The sequence below is a fragment of the Anguilla rostrata genome, chromosome 11 (genome assembly GCF_018555375.3).
Source record: "Anguilla rostrata isolate EN2019 chromosome 11, ASM1855537v3, whole genome shotgun sequence".
NCBI classification, from domain to species: Eukaryota; Metazoa; Chordata; class Actinopteri; order Anguilliformes; family Anguillidae; genus Anguilla; species Anguilla rostrata.
Window position 1 is genome coordinate 5831708 of NC_057943.1, and position 19249 is coordinate 5850956.

Sequence of the window (19249 nt, forward strand, 5' to 3'; positions counted from 1 at the left end):
TCACCTCCCCATCTCACACCTCTAAATGCTGGTTGCCGATCACAAGGAAAAAAAAACAGAAGCCAACAGACCCCGCGGCCCATCAGGGGCCTGTATCACAAGGCAGGGTTACAGAGTATGCTGGATATCGGCAGTGAGTAAAACCCGAAACGGCTCTACTTCAGTCCGTGTTCCGGGTTTTACTCGGTGCAGTTAGCCAGCTAACTCAGTAATCCTGCTTCGTGAAACACCCCCCGAGGATTACCGAGTTAGCTGCATAACTGCACCGAGTCCAGCAAAGAACAACTCTTTTTACTTCAGTCCGTCTTCCAGATTTGGGCGATGCTCCAGGTTTTATTCAGTGCCTTAGTACTTAGTTAGCTGGATAACTGCACTGAGTAAAACCCAGAAAAGCTTGTGTTCCAGATTTGGGCGATGCACCGGGTTTTGCTCAGTGCAGTTAGCCAGCTAACTCAGTAAACCTCCTTTGCGACACAAGCCTGTGGACTAGGATTGAGGTTAACCGCTATACAACCTCCTTTGCCCACAGCCTGTAAGGCACTATATAGGCGCTATATCGCTCAAATCCTCCTGCTCTTTTAAAGGCAGACTGTTTTGGCCTGTTAACTGGAGCTCCTGTACTCCTGCTGAAAATGCATGTTTAGGCTGAGGCTATAGCACTAAATCTGAACACTGTTTTGTTACTGTAAATCTGAACACTGTTTTGTTACTGTAAATCTGAACACGGTTTTGTTTTGTTATTGTTTGGTATTAAGGGATCACAGACGGTCTCCCGCTTCCCTCCAGCTTAGCTCAGATTTATTTATCAACACAACTGGCCTCGCTGCACGCAAAACTGAAAATCAATATGGGCAGTACCAGTTTATGAGGTCACGCAGCTCTTTAAACAACTAAACCATTAAAAAAAAACTACATTTGTGTTTTGTTTTGTTAATACTGTACACCACGCTGGTGTAAATAACAGCTCTGGAATACAGATATGGGCATCTGTTGGGGAATTAAAATGGCAAACAAAATCACTCCCACAAAACACAGCACTGACATAACAGACAACAGCTGCAACGGACGATTCATTTATTTTTACATTCCAGCATCTTACTAGAGTCTTTACTTTCCTCGATCATTTTAAACCCGGCCAGGGGACACCATGGCAGAAGAACCAGCTGCCTGTGCTCTCTCGAAAAGCACAGGCAATGCAACAGACCGTTCCAAAGCAGGAACTACTTAACTTTGAAAACTGACAGTACACGAGTAAGTAATGTGCCGTCATTGTCATTTAAACTGCCAAAATAGTCCATTTGTGGTCTTTTTTTTTTTTACACTGATTTACACGCTCGGGGTATGTGTCAACTGAAAGCAACTGAAAGCTTAATCCGCACAGAGAAAACGTAGAGGGTGTGTGTTGTGTGTCTGCGTGTGTGTGTGTGTGTGTGTAACTAACCGACTGCACTGATCACTCAAAACCATATCTCTGTAGAAGGGAAACCGCGTTCTACACGCATCACCTCTGCAATGCGCACTCTGCCAAAGCAGCCACGCCCACAGACGGGCGCCCGTAACACAAACAAAAAAGAGATTCATGAGACATGGGAAATATTCTTAGGATTAGGTGCAAGGAGTGTGGCAGAACCACTCCTGATACTGTGGGCTGAGCATCCGATTCAGTCCGGTCAAGTCCGGTCAAGTCCGGTCAAGGCCGGTCGAGTCCAGCGGAGCGTGTTCTAGATGCTCAGTGTGCTGAGCGCCGGTACTAGAGTCACGGGTTCCGAGGGGTTCTGATTCTGGTCCTGCGGAGCCCGGCTCTGCAGAACCTTCTGTCTGTGCCTCTCCTCCTGCCTCCTCTTCTTCTCCAGGCGCTGGTGCTCCTTCCTCTGTCTGTTTGATATCTGTGGGGGGGAAGAAAGAAGAGAGGGACAGCGAATGAGAGAAATTCCCCCTTGTTTTTACAGAAAATAAGCCCAACAAGAAGGACACATGGCGTCATTGAAGCGAAGCACCAGGAGTGCCAATAGCACCCCCTTGTGGAGAATATTCAGCCTGTGAAATGTGAGTGAGTGAGTGAGTGAGTGAGTTAAGCCGCGTTTCCACCAAAATTACCCGGAACTTTCAGTCCCAGGAACTACTTTACCAGGAACTAAAATGTTCCTTCAGCCAATGGTTGTCTGCGTTTCCACCGGGGTCTAAAGTACCGCGAAGATTAGGCAAATTAGCCCACTGACATTGTCGTCGGTCCATCTGTCATATGATTTCTTCTGTAACCCCATACTACCACCGAAGTAGCCTACATTATTTTCTAATAACCGGGACAGCCCGGAGGGGTTTATTCCACTTATATACAACGGGTTACCAACAATGACTATATATGGTTACTTTTGTATTTATTGATTTTCATATATCCTCTCAAACATTCATTAACAGCAGAAAACATGCACACGTTGTAAACAATTTGCTGTTTTATTACTTTCTCGTCGTCAATTCCATATAGGCTAATCGCAAAATGACAAGAATAGAACGAAAACTCGGACTTGCGTGAAAATGTAAAAGTAGTGGTACAGCCACCGTTTGCTTTCCTTCGAAGTTACTGCTAGCCGAGCAGCGAAGTGTGCTCTCCAGATGCGAACCATGCACCATAAATGAGTCCACAGTCTTCCTGGTCTTTTCGTGAAATTGAAAAATGGCAGTAAAATTGAGTAAAATTACGGCAGTCTGAAAAAGCTAAAGGGAAGATTACTAGAATTAACCTGTTATTTTACCCGGATAAAAAGTGCGGAAGGTGATTTCCAGTTTGCTTGTACTGTATCACCAATGTTAATTATGCAGAACTATCGCATACCTCACATAACTGTATCAAATGTTTTGAGTCATTTACAACGGGCTAACAAAGAAAATCCGGAAGAAAATATTCAGCAACCGAATTAATCCGTTTGAATGTTTTGGTAGCCTACGTAATATGCTGTCCCAGCACGAATGCTTAGCATTTTATAAAACGAATACTAAAGCAAGAAAAGAACAGAAGAGCACACGTTATAATTCCAAGACGTTGACAGGCTATAACCAAAAGTAGGCTACTGCGCCGCATAACATACAAGTTTGATTTGAAGTTATTATGAAAATAAATTGGTTTGCCGCTGCATATTTTCAAACATGGCGGGTAATGGCGGAAAATAAATACAACACAAATGCTACGAGTACTCGACCAATCAGAAATGTTCAGCGCTGCAAGCTCCACCCAAAAGGTTCCTGTACTTTCGGAAAGTACTACCCCCCGAGCAGGAACGTTTTGGGGGGTAAAACAAAGCCCCCAGAACTAAATTTAGACCCTAGTTCCTGCGGTGGAAACGCACTGAGTTCCTCAAAAGGTTCCTAGTTCCGGGGTATAGTTCCTGCGGTGGAAACGCGGCTTTAGTTACAAGCTAGGACCATGACAAGGGTGGCCAACCCTGGTCCCAGAGAGCCGCAGAGTCTGCTGGTTTTGGTTTTTACTCTGGACTTAATTGATCGATTAAAGCAGTTGATTACAAGGTTAACTTGCATCACCTGGATTCTTTGGTCTGAGTAGTTGTTGTATTTAAGGTGAAGCCAAAAACCAGCAGACCCTGCGGCTCCCCAGGACCTGGGGTTGGCCACCCCTGGTCCATGAGGTGCTTCGTATCTAATAAAACCAGAAAGGCCCACTTAAGACAGGAGTCTGGACTAAGGAATGAAATGGAACAGTGGTGGAAAATCCAGGTTCAGAAAGTAGAAGTCCTCCCCAGTATTTTGTTCCAACAACCTGGAATTAGTAATTAGCACAATTCTTCAGCCAGCTGGCTGAATTTGTGGGTAGAAGAAACGCATGGCAGGACTCCTTTTCTGACCCCTGGACCTTCCACCTCTGGAACAGACTGGGCTGAATTATGTACCTTGGGTCTTTGGGAAACTACGCCCTCTTCAGACAATTTTGAGTCACTACACTCTGTCATTGTGACAGGGAGAGAGGGGCACGTTTCAGACTCCTCCCACTGGGCGGGGCACGCTGTGACTGACAGCACGGGATCCAGCTCCTCAGGGGCAGAATGGGGGGAGGCACCATCGAGCTGACAGCAGCTCCCTCCTTGGCCTGAGGGAGACCAATCAAATCAAACGTATTTGCATAAGCGCATTTTACAAACATGTTGCATTACACTGGACCCTGGCATGAACGCCCCACAAGAGCAGGGCTGCCCTACCCTGTTCCTGGAGATCAACAATCATGCAGGTTTTCATTCCAACTCCAACAAAGCACATCTCATTCAACAGCTAGAGCAGGGCTTCCCTACCCTGTTCCTGGAGATCTACAATCATGCAGGTTTTCACTCCAACTCTAACAAAGCACATCTCATTCAACAGCTAGAGCAGGGCTGCCCAACCCTGTTCCCAGAGATCTACCGTCCTTTAGGTTTCCACTGCAACCCCAACAAAATCACACCCCATTCAACGGCTAGAGAGCTCATTGGGCTGCCAATGAATAGAATCAGGCGTGCCAAATTAGGGTTGAAATGAAAACCTACAGGATGGTAGATCTCCAGAAACAGGGTTCGGCAGCCCTGCACAAGAGCAAGCCTAGAGCGACCATGCCAAGGAAAAACTCCCTTGGGGGGGGGGGGGGGGGTCAGATGGGAACAAACATTAGGAGGAACCAGACTTGGGGGTGGGGGGTGGGCTCCTCCTCTGGCTGGGTCAGGGTGCACAGGGAAGCACAAAGTCCTGAACACCGGCAGGCAGACTCACCAGCAGGGCTGTGGGGCTCCAGGCAGTGTAGGATGAGGTCATCCTCCTCCGGGAGGGGGCAGGGGGGGACATTTTTCCTGTCACCCTGACGCCCCCCCGACTCACCCTGCCCTCTGGAACGATTAAGGGCCTGCAGAATTTAACGGGGTGGAAACAAGACTTAGGAAAAACCACAACCACTTTATTGCTTATTTTAAGCAATGGAGAGCCAATCTGAAATAACTTTCTGGTTTTAGAAAGAAAAAATATTCCCAAGCTGCACTTGGTAAGAAGATCCACACCTCGATACGCAGCTGGGTGGGACTCTCAGAGTTGTCTCCGATTGGCCGAACGCTGTCATAATGATCGCCATAGCGATAGGCAATGTGAAGCTCTCTACAGACTGGCTTCTCCGAGCCATTTATCTGTGAGATAGACAAAGAAATGGATGAGAGAGAATCACAATGATGTAAATATAAACAACCAAGGGCATTTATATCAATGATTTGCCAATTAATTTTCTGTCCATTAAAATACACTGCTTTGATATTAGGTCAGAATGTTTTCTAAATTTTTTGTATACGAGAATTAAGAAAGGGGAATACAATAGGAATATTAAATATTAATTATGGTGCTTCATATTTGCGTTGACAAAATTACCAAAATAAGATTTGACAGACAATATGGCTGAAAACAAAAAAAAATTTTTTTAATTTTTTAAATGAACTAAAAAATTATTAAAAATGGTACCACCTCCCACAGAGGAGCGTTGAGCTGGTGGATGACCACGCGCAGCTGCTGGCTACGAGCAAACGCCACGATTGCATCATTTCCTGCGAATGTGCCCGGCTGAGAGAGGTTTGCCACTGACAGGAAGAAACCGAAAAAAATTGAAATTGAGCAAGCAGAGCAAAAAATCTCAAATGTCACGCTACTTTCCTGCTGACCTCATCCCTCAACAATCTCCCTCTCCCTCTCCCTCTCCCTCTATCCACATCACTCAGTCACTCTAAGGCCACGTCCAAATAAGTATACTTTCCTGCTACTGAGTATACACATTTGTATACAACTTGTGTGTAAGTTCTTGCATACTCAGTAGTAGGCAAGTGCGCCTTTTCGGACACGGCCTAAACGTCTGCCGCTCCACCTCCATCCTTTCATCCTTTTTACCCCTCCATCGCTCTCCTCCCTCCCTCCCTCCCCCCCCACCCACACACGCACAGCCCCCTTGTGCTCACGGTGCTGCGTGAAAGGCACATCGTCCTCCACGAAGGGCTCGAAGTCGTGCCGGTGCGCCTGCATGTACTGCACCGTCTCCTGCCGCAACCGCAGGTGTCCCCGGGAGTGGCCCTCCAGCTGGTCGCCCAGGGCACGGAACAAGCAGTTCCTGGAAGGGGTCAGAGGTCAAAGGTCAGAGAGGACATATTCATCACTTTAAAAAAAGTGTAAAGTTGCTCACAGGCAATGTATACCAGGGGGTTCCCAAACCCTGCCCCTGCAAAGCCGCTGTGTCTGCGACGTTCAATTTTTACTCCGTACTGAATAGCTCAGTGAAATGGTTAATTGCATACCTCACCAAGGTTTCTTGGGCATGACCCGTTTGCTGATGTTAAAACAAATTCCCACAGACCCCATAGCTTCCCAGGACCAGGGCCAAAGGGCCCTGCTGCACGTTATGGGACGCACATATCCATCATCTCTTACCCATCTCCAGGCACCTCTCTAAGTTTAAGCCCAAGCGCTTGCAGCTGATTGGTGAAGCTGATGAACTCCGCCCCCTCGTCGTCCCCCTGGGGGCGGTTCTTCCGGTCCTTCGCTATGGCCCGGCGCACCGCCCTCTCGTCGCGCTTCCTCTCCGCATCGTACTTCCTGTTCCCCCGCACCAGCTTTCCCGACTGCTTCCGGGACATGAGGGACGCTCCGGGTGTCCGGCTCACCGACCGGTTATGTTGCCAAGCCGACCCAGAACACGCAGTCGCACTGAAACAGAGTCGCAATGCAGACGGTTTACATTACATTACACTGCAGGCATTTAGCAGGCATTTACACTTTTTAATGTAGCATTTACATTGCATTCAATTACACAGCTGGATATATACCGAAGCAATGCAGGTTTAGTGCCTTGCTCAAGGGTACAACGGCAGTGTCCTACCAGGGAATCAAACCTGTGACATTTAAGTTACAAGACCAGTTCCTAACCTGTTGTACCACGCTTTACAGACTTGATGCAAAGATTTCAGAAATATGAGATTCATGACAGTCTAGAATATTCCACTCTGCAAAACGTCATGATGCCCAATTCTCCCATCACTACAATGGTGTAGCCTACCAGTGGTTTCCAACCTCAAGCCTCAAAAGTGTTAATAAGTTCAAGGAAAAGATTATGAATGAACCGAGGCACATTGAACAACCTAATTAGGAGCCTATTGATTCACCTAATTTGATCAGTTAAAAAAAAATGTGGTTACCTTTTTATGTAATTTTTTTTTTTACAATAGGCACAATGTGAACAAAGGATTTTTATTCTTCATGCCATGCATAGCTAGGAATAGTGTCAAGACTCGTCCCTGTAGTACTTAATAAAAACCTATGCATAATATTTTCATAACGTGGGCGCCAAAATTGTACAAATTATTCACAAGTACTGCGTAACACTGCTTGGAGTTACACAATTTCCTTTTTTATGGACTTGCTGCGTCATGGCATTCATCAAGCTGCCGAGCTTACATATGCTCCTGATTTGGCAAACTGTAACAATTGCATCATAAGAGAGACGCCGTCGGATCTGGTTTTGCTGTAACAATAGATGGTATTTCACGAAGCAGTTAGCTACGCAACTGCACTGAGTAAAACCCGGAACCCTCCCACATCTGGGACACGGAGTGCAGTTGTTCTGGGTTTTACTCGGCGCAGTTATCCATCTGATTTAGTAGTCCTGCTTCGTGAAAGCAAAACCAGCCTCGCCGGCGTCTCCCTTAACATGCGATTTTTGGCGTGACTGATTCGGCCTAGTTATGGCCTTCTGAAGTTTCTCCCTTATTTTTTCCCCCTGGATTGAGGGAATATTTCGGTGACTTAATGTTCGTGGTTGAATTTAAAACATGATGGTAATACTCTAGTATGATATTTTAATCACTGAACTGAGGTGCAACTGATTACCTGAATCAATTAGATTTCCCTCCTAGCAAACAAGCCAACTTGTTAAAAATAAAAACTCATTGCCCAAAATAACGAACACTGGAGCACGCGTTATTCCGGGCAAAGGACACTGTTTTATTGAACAGGGTAGGACTGACGCTTAGACGTCTTTATCGGAGTAAAAAAAAACACCAACTTGTTTGCTTGCTTAGCGTTTTAAGTGACAGGCAGCAATAAGAAGATATCAAGCGTTAGCTAATGTCGCACTTTAGTAAAGTTTGATTGAGGTTGTTTCGTAAAACATCGACTATTCTACCTAGACCAATCGAAAAACGTGCGATAGCTGGCTCGCAAACGGGTAATTGGTTTGAAAAAATGTCACCATTACTGGTAACGAGCCGCCGCCATCTCAACAGAACAGTTTTACTTCCGAATATTTCCATCTAGCTACTGTTAGTTAACTTAATGTGGGTAGGTTCTATGCTAGCTCGTGAATTTACAACCACCTAGCTAGACTAACGTAACATTATTTAGTTCGGCTAAAATTGCTTACAAATCGACATCATATACTCACATTTCTCCTCTCGAAATTGTCGATCTTACAACTGTCACAAATCCAAAGGTAATAGTGCATTGGCAGACAGACCAAACGTTAGCTTGCTGCCTCTGAACGATGAGTTTGGTTTGTTTATATCACTTTTAATTCCTGTCCCGTGGCATTGCTTCCGGATCCCGAGAGTTCTGTATGGTGGCGTCCACTGGCCAAAAAGCTAACTGAACAGAACACTTATTCTAAGCTATTTCCCGTATTATGTTTGCGCCTTGCTTGTGCCCAACAATTAAGTATACATTTTAATGGACATTTAAGTCAAATATTCCATAAATAAATTATGAAATTAACAGGCAATTAAATAAATATTTATTTATTTTTAAAATCCGTAATGTAACTACCTGAAAAATAGCACGAGTATGTCGCAAAAAATATTTCCAATATTTTTTTACAAATTTTGTACAAAACATTTTTATCTTCCAGAAGATTTTATTGTGCAGTTCTAGAAAATACAAGTTGTTAGATATGAGATATTTAAAGCTATATTAATGTTGTAATTAATAGCATAATGTTACAATAAATGTTAAAACACAATTATAACACTCTCTTGGCAAAATAAATGTAAGCACGACGGTAGTTTATGTTGGTACAGCTGGAATCCAAACATACATACTAGACAAAAACAAGAGAAAGGCATTAAATGACCTTGTAACTCAAAGAATCAAGTCAGACAATGCAGTCTGAAAATGCTCAATGATCCAAAATCAATGCAATTGCTTGGAGTTGGGCATATTGAATCAATTTTGTCTTGTTCCCTTTCTTTATTGCGGTTGCCAAATCTGATTAAAATACACATTTGACAGAGAAACCGCAAATTCCATGCCACCAACCACCCATTTTACATTCTTCACTTAATTTATTCCTGTGGATATCCTGGAAGTATAATTTACTATTTAGGGTTATAATTTCTATTATACATGCTAATAATCGCATATAGACTGACAGCTGTACAGTTGACATGGTATATTGAAATGCATATTTTCAGTGGTGGAAAGCCATTCATCAAAATGTACAGATTATGCGTAAATGGATATTGTACATTCATATTTTAAAGAAAGATTTCGCATCAAGTGCGTGAGATGATTCCCATATACAATACCATTTTATCCAAATATATTTTTATTTTTGTTCTGATAAATTACATTAGAAAACCAAATTACCCTTCCCCAGTAATACAATATCAAAGAAAATGCAACAGGTCCAAGATTTGTGATGACAAAATGTGTTTTCTGGACTTTTCTTTTTTCTGGACGTTTAATTGACTGAATGTAAATCGAGATGACCAGCAAGAGCGTGCACTAAGTGCACAAAAGTAAGTTAGGCCTATATGTTGGCATATGACAATGTGTTTCATCGTGAATGGCAAACTGTAACTGGTCAAAAGTTCACAGTCAAATTTTTTTGTAAATAAACCGGGGAGTTACTTTCAATCTGGCAACCTCGCAGGCTCCTCTCCACATTTTGACATCAACACAACAAGACGTCGAACTACGCACGAATACGGCGCTATGGGTGTTTCGCTTTCCTACTCAAACGCGCACTCACACTTACGTGTCCGGCGGGACTTGTATTGATCCGATCTGCTCGCTTTGTTTGCAAATGCACTTGGTCTAAATAGTGATCATACACAGAGGAGAGCATGTGTGGAAATAATTAAACGGCAAAGGGGATGGCTAGCTAGTTAACTCTGGCTAGCTAGCTTCCTACTTTCTGAACGCGCAAAAGACAATTGAAAAACACTTTTTTTTCGCACCAGATCCCAGGAGAACTTGGAAGAAGAGAAAGAGAGTCAGAAACCCGGAGGTGGGAAAGAGATCGGAATAAAGAAAAGAAACAAGCTGGAAAGAGGGAAAACAGATCTTCTTACACGTCTACATGTCGGGAAATTTGGCCCGGTTCCCGCTATATGGTATGCTTTCTAATAGTCTCTACACCTGACTAGCATAACAATGTTTTAGGTTCCAGACTAGCGTAGCTAGCCCCCGCAGGTGTCAGGTTAAGTAACTTGCCAATAGCAGTTGTAAGCACCTGTAGCTAGGAGGCTAGTGGTTCTGCTGTAACTAATGCATAGCTAAGTTAGATTATATATTTTGCTTGTATATCAGGTTGTAATTATGGAAGTAGACGGTGTTATCTGTGCTGCATGTGACTTGTAATCTTTAATAGTGGCAACTCTGACAGCTGAAGTAGCCTGGCTGTATGCGTATTTTTTTCTGTGCATTTCAGCGTGTCTGGGTGAACAACTTCAGTATCCTTCGTTTGAATGGCAAATGCAATGACTATCCCACTGCTGACTGCAATATGCAATTCCCAGGGAGTTATTTGGCAGTGAAAATTTTTAGGAATACCACCTCTTGGATAATAAAAACGTGGGGAGTAGTTCCCCAACAAGAGAAATCGAAAGTGAGTGAGCTGTCCGTTTTATTTATGAACCTTTCTGTTATTACAGTGGGCTACCAAAAAAAAAAAAGAAGAAAAAATCACTGTTGGGATGTACTGCTTGAAAGGCACATTTACTTTAGATAATTTCACTAATAACATTTACTCGGGTTGAAAGTACACTGGATGAGCATATTCATAAGTACTTATAATCTTATTTTCCACCCCCCCCCCCCCCTTTCCCCCTCCTTCCATAGTGAGTCAGTGCCATCATCATGCCTGATTCAGTGTGACCGGGACACCTGCCAGCACCCCAAGCCCAGGCCATCGCCCTAAACACCCCATGCCCCCACCCCCCCACAAAGACTGTGCCTGCCTCTCCCTCTCTGGCCTCTCCTACACTCCCGTCCCCTGCCGCCCCCCCGCCCCCTGTCCCCCTGCCGCCCCCCCTCCCCCCTCCCCTCTGCCGCCATGTTGGGGCTGTGCTGGCGCAGGCAGAAGTGCAGCGGGCTGACTGCGCTGTCGGCGTTGGCGGCCTGCGCGGCGTGCGCGGTGCTGCTCCTCCTGCTCACGCGGCTGCGCGAGAGCGCCGCGGACCTGGCCGCGCAGGCCCAGCGCTGCAGAGACCAGCAGGAGGCGCTGTCTGCGCAGCTGCAGGGTGAGTCGCCCTTATTTCTGTGTAAACCTTTTTTTTTTTTTTTTTTTTTTTTTACACAGAGAACTGGCGCAAAAAATGCCTTAACATTTTAGAGCAGAAGGAAAAATTTGGCAGAAACCAGGCCCCCCCCCCCCCCCCCAAAAAAAAAGCGTGAGATAAAAACTTCCCAAAGGGAAGAAAATCTGTGGGAAGAATGCATGGTAGAAAATGTAATGAGACGTCTATTACCAGAAGTAATCAAATGGGTTTAGCAGGTTATAGTACGAGGCATTTAACTAGCTGGTTGTAGGAAGTCCAAATGAACAGACGAGGTGCAAGGGCATGCAGTTGCAGACGTAACCTCAGTTACGTTATCAGTGTATCGTGTGTGTGGACAGAGGAGCAGCGAGGAATTGTGGGCCCCCCGACAGAATAATGCTCTCGGCCTCTTAGTGGGTGTGAAGCGTATTGCAAATCATTTTTGTCCCCCCCCCCCCCCCCAACTCTGAGCTTTGGGGCCATAGAATTACCACATTTCTCCCCACTTACAACAGTGCTGCTTGTGAGGCAGGTGTAACACAAACACAGCTGGAGAGTGAGGCCACCATAGTTATACAGTTTGAAAGCATCTTTGAAAATTGTGAGAGCCGCCAGGCAATAATTTCACACGCTGAAACGGTTCCAATCGAAGAGTATTTTTTTACATGTAAATATAAATGTGTGTACACATTTGATTTACATGTATGCAAATACAAACAAGTTTTGTATTTCGTTTTTTCTCTCAGTGGTGTATGAGCACCGTTCTCGCCTGGAGCGGTCCTTACAGAAGGAGAGACTGGAGCACAAGAAGACCAAGGAAGGTCAGAGGTCACGACGTGTCATTCGCTCTCTCTCCCCCCCCCCCCCCCCTTGTCGTGTTTCTTAACGCCTGTGGCTCTCTCGCCCCATGCGCCACCCCTCACCCCTGCTTGTGTTTTCGTCTCTCGAATCCGCTGCAGATTTCTTGTTGTACAAGCTGGAGGCCCAAGAAGCCTTGAACAAGGAAAAGGTAAACGATGATTTCAGGTTTCACCCTGTTCACCAGTTTGTTTTGTCCGCAGAGCAGTTTTGTAGCGATTATGCTTCTCTGTGTCTGAGCAGCAGGACGCCATGAACAGATACAGCGCCCTCAGCTCCCAAAACAGTATCCTCAAGGTAAAAAAAAAAAAATATGATCTATTGTGGGTTGTGGTGAAGGCAATGGGCCTAGAAATTTAATGTTTATAATTGGGTGCCTGCAGAGTGTGAAAAACACTGCAAGGACACTGCAACTCATCTGTTGACCAGGAGACTAGAACTGTCGCATTCTGTTTTGTTAAGCAATAAGCACATTTTTGGAGGTGGGGTACAAAAAAAACATGAAAATTGTAGCTTTGTATGCCAATGTTCTGTTCGCACAGTACATGTATCCATATTTCTCTTCTTTCATTAATTTTTATTATGGTTTTTCCAAAAAAAAAAATACATAGAGGAGGAGTCAATAAACTTAAACTACAATGTTCATAGGTCAGAAAATACCAATGGGCACCATTTCTCCTCCAGTTCTGTTTTGATCACATTAGCAGACCTGGGCCAAATACGTATTTGTTTTGGGTTCAAATACTTTTCTGTGCTCTGTTGATCTTGCCTGATGTGATTGAGCCTGCCAATAATGACCAGAAGGCGGGGGTTTGCGCTTCTTGAGAGTATTTCATTGGTTCCAATACACCAGTCAAGATCAGTAAAAAAAAGTGTAGAAGAAAAGTATTTGAATCCAAAACAAATACGTATTTGACCCAGGTCTGTCACATAGAGTACCCCCCCCCACCACCACCACCTCACCCCCCTGATGTTTCATATCCATGTTCCTCCTATGATAGTCGCTCGTTTGCTTCTCCCTGCAGAACCAGCTAACGGACATGCGCACGCAGCTCCTGTCGCAGCAGACGGCCAATGGGGAGCTGCAGCTGGGTCAGCGCAAAGCCCTGGAGGAGTGCAAACTCACGGGGGCGCTGCAGCGGACGGAGACGCAGGACCGCATCGCGTCGCTGCAGGGTTCGTGCGCCACGTAGCGCCGCAGCACAGACACGCCTTTAATTACAGACACCCGTTGATTACAGACACCGCTTCACTGCTACACACAGGCATCACCGTGCCTCGAGACGCCTTTAAGATGCTTTTATGTTCAAAACAAAGATATCTTCAGATATTCCTGTGTGTCTGTCAAGATGTCTTAAGACATTCATATTAATGATCTTCTCTATAAAAGCCTATAGACATCCTATACATGTCCATAGACATGTCTCAAATTACTGAGACAAGCCCTTAAGACGTCTGAAGATCTCTTCTCCAATGTGTATTGTGATTTCCAGAGTCCATGTATACATTGTGGTTCTGTAGTTATGGACTCCTCACGTGTCTGTGAGTCAGGTGATTGGTGTGATTCCTCATTCCGTTTTCTCTGCACCTCAGACACGGTGATGAAGCTGAAGGAGGAGAGCAGGCTGCTGAGGAAGGCTCATCAGGATGTCCACAGCCAGCTCGTCAATGCCCAGGTGGGGGGAGTAGGAGGTGTCTCTGTACTCACCAAATTCAAATAAATAAATAAATAAAAACGCGCCTTTTCTGTGTGTATTCCTGTGCTGGTGCACAGTAAAATGTCCAGTGTTAATTCAACCCACTCTGGACTGTGGGAGTAAATGTTATTTGTTAGGGGTTGAATTAGCACTGTTAGGCTCTAATTAACATGGGGGGCGGGGGGGCACCAGGGGTTGACACAAGTCGGATGCAAGTATGCATACACAGCAAAAAAGATGAAAATGTACAATGATTCTATGACATTATTTTTAGGTACGCTTTTTCATTAAGCTCGATTTAATATTATTTGGCGCGCGTGCATGCACGCTTGCAGTACCTGTTACCTGTCAACCTGTGTGGGGTACTGCTGCCGTCCATGTCAGTGTGCTGTCTCCTCCTCTGCTCTTCAGGCACAGGTGGAGGGATTCCAGCAGGGGAAGCTGTCCCCGCAGAAGGCTCCTGGAGGGAAGGGGCTGTCAATCATCCTGCCGCACATCGACACGGGGAAACAGACGGGTCCTCAGCTGCGAGAGCTAAAGGTTCCTCATACGGACACACTGATTGGTCGACTGACCGACACTTCTGGGGAAAAAAAAAAAAGCAGTGTTTTAGCAGGAAATGGGTGTGTTAAGGATCTGCTGTATGTCTTAGCCTTGCTCTATGTTGGTTTTTTATTGAAAGGATTTGACTAACTCTTCTCCTCTTGTTCAGAGTTGCCAGCCATGCTCCTAGAAAATCATTATTTAACGTCTTCAAATTTAGTTTCAGTTTTTCCTTAGGGTCATATTTTGTGGTCATTTTCAAGATCGATTATGCCCTTACAAGGTCATACTGGATCAGAGTAGAGTCTACATTCTACTTACTGTGATTGGGCTCTGAATAAAGCATGTATTTTACTGGTTGTCTCCAGCAGCTGTGATATTCTCCTCAGTAAGATTTATATGGGGGAACTGGACCTTGAAAAGACTCAATGAGTCCTTGACTTGCTGCTGAGAGTGAAGTAACCCTGCTTGTTAAAACTGCTAGAATTCACCAAGCAGGACTGGGGGGATAAAATCAGCTCGATCTGGCGCATCTGGAATTACTCTAGAGCTGCTTCTCTTGGATCAAAGGGCCTGGCTTGATGCTTGTGCACTGCAGTATGGGGAATCCATTATAAAAAAAACACACGTGGCTATTTTCCCAGGATTCAGTTGGATCACCAAGCTCTGCCCCCGGATTGAAATTGCTATTGGTTAATTCCACACAGTCTGGACACCATGGACAGGTATTCATCAACAGCAGCCTTGGTCTGTGGTTGGCCCTGTCTGTTTTATACGTTGTTACTTAATTTTGTATTAACATCCGTATTTTGATTATTTCTTTTTTAGCTGGTCAAGAAATTGGCAGTATTTGTGTGATTGTTTAGTGTTTATTTGTTAGAAAGGAGACCTGTCACAACGTATGAGTCACGGTTTTTTATGTAATTGTTTTGATGTGCAACTCCGACACTTGACCTGGAGCTTGGCCATTTTGGAGAAATAGAAATCTCAGTTAGCTGTCTTTTATCCAGTGGTGTTAAAAATATGAAAATGTCTTTTATATACACCATTATTCTAACAAAATGTATTAAAGTTTAAAAACTTTTCATGCTTTTCATGCATGCAATCAATGCCTATTTACCCACCATATACCAGTCTATGATATTTTAAGGAATTGCTAATTGTGTTTATGTCATTGCATTATAAAAGCTGATGATTTATATCAGATGAACACAGTAGCAGAAACTGGCACGACTGAAAATAGGTCTGTGTACCATCATCAGCTGTATTGCCTCCACAATAGCATTTGTTTACCACCGCACAAAACAGTTTGTCTCTCTGCGGTAGAAAGGGTGGATCTGGTCCGGGAAGCACATGCCAGTGGAATTAACTCATTCTAATTGCTCTTTGCATAGGTCACAATCGCTCCTCTCAGCCAATCCAAACAGAGGACACAACTGGACATTGGGTTGGTTGCCACACGCTCAACCAATCATAAGGACTCCATGGTGATGACCATGGATAAGTGGCCAGGTGAAGAAGGACAGGAACATCAATTAGACAGGTATATTGTAGGTAGTTTATATAATACTTCTCCTTTTTTGAGTTCAGTTATGGCATACCTGTTACTTCATTAATTAGTGATACTCTCTGCTCTCTTTGCTTTCAGTTGGAATAGCTTGAACAGGAAGAACAATTACAACCAGAGTCCGGACAAGAATTTCCTCTCAGCTAATCAGAGGGCTTCGTCTAAGCACTGGCGAGGTGTGGCAACCAATGAGATTAAGAGCACAGTGCCAGAAGAGATTAATGAGGACAGAGATTTTGTAGAAAGGCTGGATAATGGAGATCTGGAAATTGGTGAGACTGAGCTTTGTTAATTGTATAGTGAGCATGTTTTCAGCAAAGGGTGGTGCACAGCAAGCAAGAAGGTCCTAGGTTTGAGTCCCTGGGTTTGTTTGTGGAGTTTGCATGTTACCCCCGTGTCCACATGGGTGTCCTCCGGGTACTCTGGTTTCCTCCCACAGGTTGGTTAATTGGAGACTCTAAGTTGCCCATGGGTATGAGTGTGTGTGAGTGAATCATGTGGGTGCTCTGCCGTAGATTGGCAGCCTGTCCAGGGTGTATTCCTGCCTCTCGCACAATGCATGCTGGGATAGGCTCCAGCACCCCCTGCGACCTTGCCCTGGAATAAGCGGGTATAGATGATGGATGGATGGATGTTATCAGCACAGCAGCTTAGTTAATGCCGCCCTCTTTTCCTCTTCCTGTGTACCTCCTCTTCCTGTCTCCAGACTCCCAGGGGGAAGAGATGGCACAGGGCCCGGGCGCCATCGCCCAGGAACCAATGGTGGGTCCAGAAACCGCACCGCAGGCTTTTTGATTGGGTGCAAGCACTCCCCTATACAGCGCATTAAAAAAGTACACTGCACATTTCGTACTCGCCATTAGCACAAAAGCAAAGCTGTTCACCCCCCCAGAGAAAGATCCAGAATTGTAATTCCTTTTAAATGTTTTTGTCCTTTTTATGGCTCGTTATTCTGGGAATTGTGCATCTATTTCCCTGTACTGGGCCAGTCGCTTGTTAAATTGATAAACTTTATTTTAAAGTGGTATTTATAAGGGATGACATGTATCACCACCTATTAAAACTTGAATGTTGCATCTTTCCAATCTGACTTTTAAGCTCATGCACCCCATTGTATTTCCCATAACACACCCACAAAGACAGAATTATGATGTATCCATAAACTGCCATTTCTTACTTTTAAGTAAGTACTGTTTGCAGTTTGAATTACCAATGTCTTGAACTCTCATAACCTCTCACTCTCAGGAGGACGGGAGAGTGGGAGAGACGGAAGATCAGCTCGAGGAGGAGGATGAGGAAGACGACGACGGCGGAAACGAGGAAGAATATTAACACCCAGAGCTGCCTTTTGCCCTTTTCGACAAACCGCCTCTTCTTTCTCCCAGTCGCGGTTCAGCCATGCCACTTTACCTCAATTCTCCACCGTTGGCCTTTACCTCTCTCTTGTTCTCTGTGTCTCGCCCCTTCATACTCCTGCTCCCTGCTTCTGCCTCTCTCCTTAACCCTTTGAAGAGTAGGTTTATTTGGAATGTTTTTTTTCTTCTTCTAAATTCCAAGTCAGTGTTCTAGAACTCCAGTTCTGTCAATCCCCAGCAGTGACTGTTACATCAGCATTAGAATGTTCAGTTAACATTCGAATCACAGTTATCTCTATTCCTTAACGGGTTAATACATCACTACTTACTGCGAGTTATATTTCAGGAAATAATGTTGCCTTATCATTCCATTTTCCCCTCACAGGGAACAGTTGGAAACCAGTAGTTATGCTTTATTGGACTGGAGTCACACTTGTTTGCATCAGATGAAACCAGTTTATCGATGTGCGTACAAGTTACATTGCAGCTATTAATACTTTGACTGTTATATACAGGTACATGTGATTTGAAAGCAAATCTTTTTTTCTCTGAATTATAATCCAAGCAGTGGTTAGTTGATGCTTTTTTCTACTTTTTTATACAACTTTTTTCCTTCATAAAGGAGCAAGTTTTTTAATGGTTAACTTTTCACTTTTACTGAAATGTCAGTACAGTTGAACACGTGTTGCCACAAAGTTTCCATTGTGTATGAACAGGCTGAAAGCACGAAGTATGAAAGCAATAGTATTGTTTCTCTATAAGTACCAATTTGTTTAAATGTTAAAACACCATTGTCTACTCTTTCAATAAAAAGCAAGTTTGTAAATATCAGCCATACTTTGGCACCACTGTGTCTGCTATTCTACATTAGTGGGGTAAAAGTATATTAAACAATGAACACATATTAAGTGAATACTATTTTTAAATGGTTCTAATTATTGCCTTGCATCAGGTTGTCTTAATAATTATATGGAAATTATTTGAAAACTGAATGCTCTCAGGACTGGGAGAAATTAACTGAAATTCATGAATGCAAAAATTCTATATATGACCAAAAGTACCTAGACACCCTTGGTGTGGGATAGGTCCGTTAGTTCCAGTGGTGAAGCCCAAGGCAAATATTAATGCTACAGCATAAAATCACATTCTAGACAATTCTGTGCTTCCCCAGCAGTTTGGGGAAGGCCCTTACCTGTTTCAGCATGACAATACCTTCGGGCACACAGCGAGGTCCGTGTAGAAAATGGTTTTGTCGAGAACGGTTTGGAAAAACTTGATTGGCCTTGACCAACCCTGACCTTGAACTCCAACACCTTTTGGGATCAAATGTAAGGCCAACTGCGAGCCAGGCCTAATCGCCCAATCAGTGCCCGACCTCACTAATGCTCTTCTGGCTGAATGGAAGCAAAACCCTGCAGCAATGCTAGTATAAAGCCTTCTCAGAAGAGCGGAGGTTGCTATAGCAGCAAAGGGTGGACCAACTCCATATTAATGCCCATAATGTTGGATGAGATTTTGGATGACTGGTGTCCACATACTTTCTTTGAAACAATACTGATCCCAACTGAAGCTGAATCTATTTTATGCAGCCCTTTCAAAACTGCTTAAATACAGCATTTGCAATCTGCTAGGGCATGTTTTAACATGTTTTACTGTTTAAAAGCCCAGTTGCTGAATGTGTATAAAGAGCTGCCCATT

At 44.3% G+C, this 19249-nt stretch overlaps 2 protein-coding genes across 4 annotated transcripts; one reads left to right on the forward strand and one right to left on the reverse strand.

Moving 5' to 3' along the window:
- Nucleotides 1-1057: 1057 nt before the first annotated feature.
- On the reverse strand, nt 1058-8599 carry otud3 (OTU deubiquitinase 3). The gene is made up of 8 exons (XM_064300666.1): nt 8441-8599; nt 6433-6708; nt 5967-6115; nt 5482-5594; nt 5031-5153; nt 4750-4879; nt 3903-4099; nt 1058-1886 (listed from the first exon to the last, which is right to left on the reverse strand). Exons 2-8 carry the CDS (start codon nt 6636-6638, stop codon nt 1722-1724), a joined length of 1083 nt encoding a protein of 360 aa, XP_064156736.1. The 5' UTR covers nt 6639-6708; nt 8441-8599; the 3' UTR covers nt 1058-1721.
- A 1325-nt stretch (nt 8600-9924) lies between these two features.
- Nucleotides 9925-18382, forward strand: LOC135235316 (Golgi integral membrane protein 4-like). Of its 3 annotated transcripts, XM_064300668.1 has the most exons (14): nt 9925-10385; nt 10703-10879; nt 11113-11513; nt 12278-12352; nt 12491-12540; nt 12633-12686; nt 13415-13565; nt 13983-14065; nt 14498-14626; nt 15274-15354; nt 16024-16172; nt 16278-16468; nt 16903-16958; nt 17442-18382. In XM_064300668.1, the coding sequence occupies exons 3-14, from the start codon at nt 11327-11329 to the stop codon at nt 17526-17528; spliced, it is 1293 nt and encodes a 430-aa protein (XP_064156738.1). In that variant the 5' UTR covers nt 9925-10385; nt 10703-10879; nt 11113-11326; the 3' UTR covers nt 17529-18382. The 3 variants fall into 3 exon arrangements, with proteins under 3 accessions (XP_064156738.1, XP_064156737.1, XP_064156739.1); XM_064300667.1 differs by lacking the exon at nt 10703-10879; XM_064300669.1 differs by lacking the exons at nt 10703-10879; nt 12633-12686.
- Nucleotides 18383-19249: the final 867 nt, after the last annotated feature.

Bases quoted from the DNA above. Each gene is read 5' to 3' on its own strand.
- LOC135235316 (XM_064300668.1), top strand. From the start codon at position 11,327: ATGTTGGGGCTGTGCTGGCGCAGGCAGAAGTGCAGCGGGCTGACTGCG. The intron at 14,066-14,497 runs GTGGGGGGAGTA...TCTGCTCTTCAG, and splicing joins GCCAGCTCGTCAATGCCCAG to GCACAGGTGGAGGGATTCCA. The intron at 16,173-16,277 runs GTATATTGTAGG...CTTTGCTTTCAG, and splicing joins CAGGAACATCAATTAGACAG to TTGGAATAGCTTGAACAGGA.
- otud3 (XM_064300666.1), bottom strand. From the start codon at position 6,638: ATGTCCCGGAAGCAGTCGGGAAAGCTGGTGCGGGGGAACAGGAAGTAC. The intron at 4,880-5,030 runs GTGTGGATCTTC...TAAATTCTGCAG, and splicing joins CCACCCAGCTGCGTATCGAG to GCCCTTAATCGTTCCAGAGG. The intron at 4,100-4,749 runs GTGAGTCTGCCT...GGTCTCCCTCAG, and splicing joins GGAGCCCCACAGCCCTGCTG to GCCAAGGAGGGAGCTGCTGT.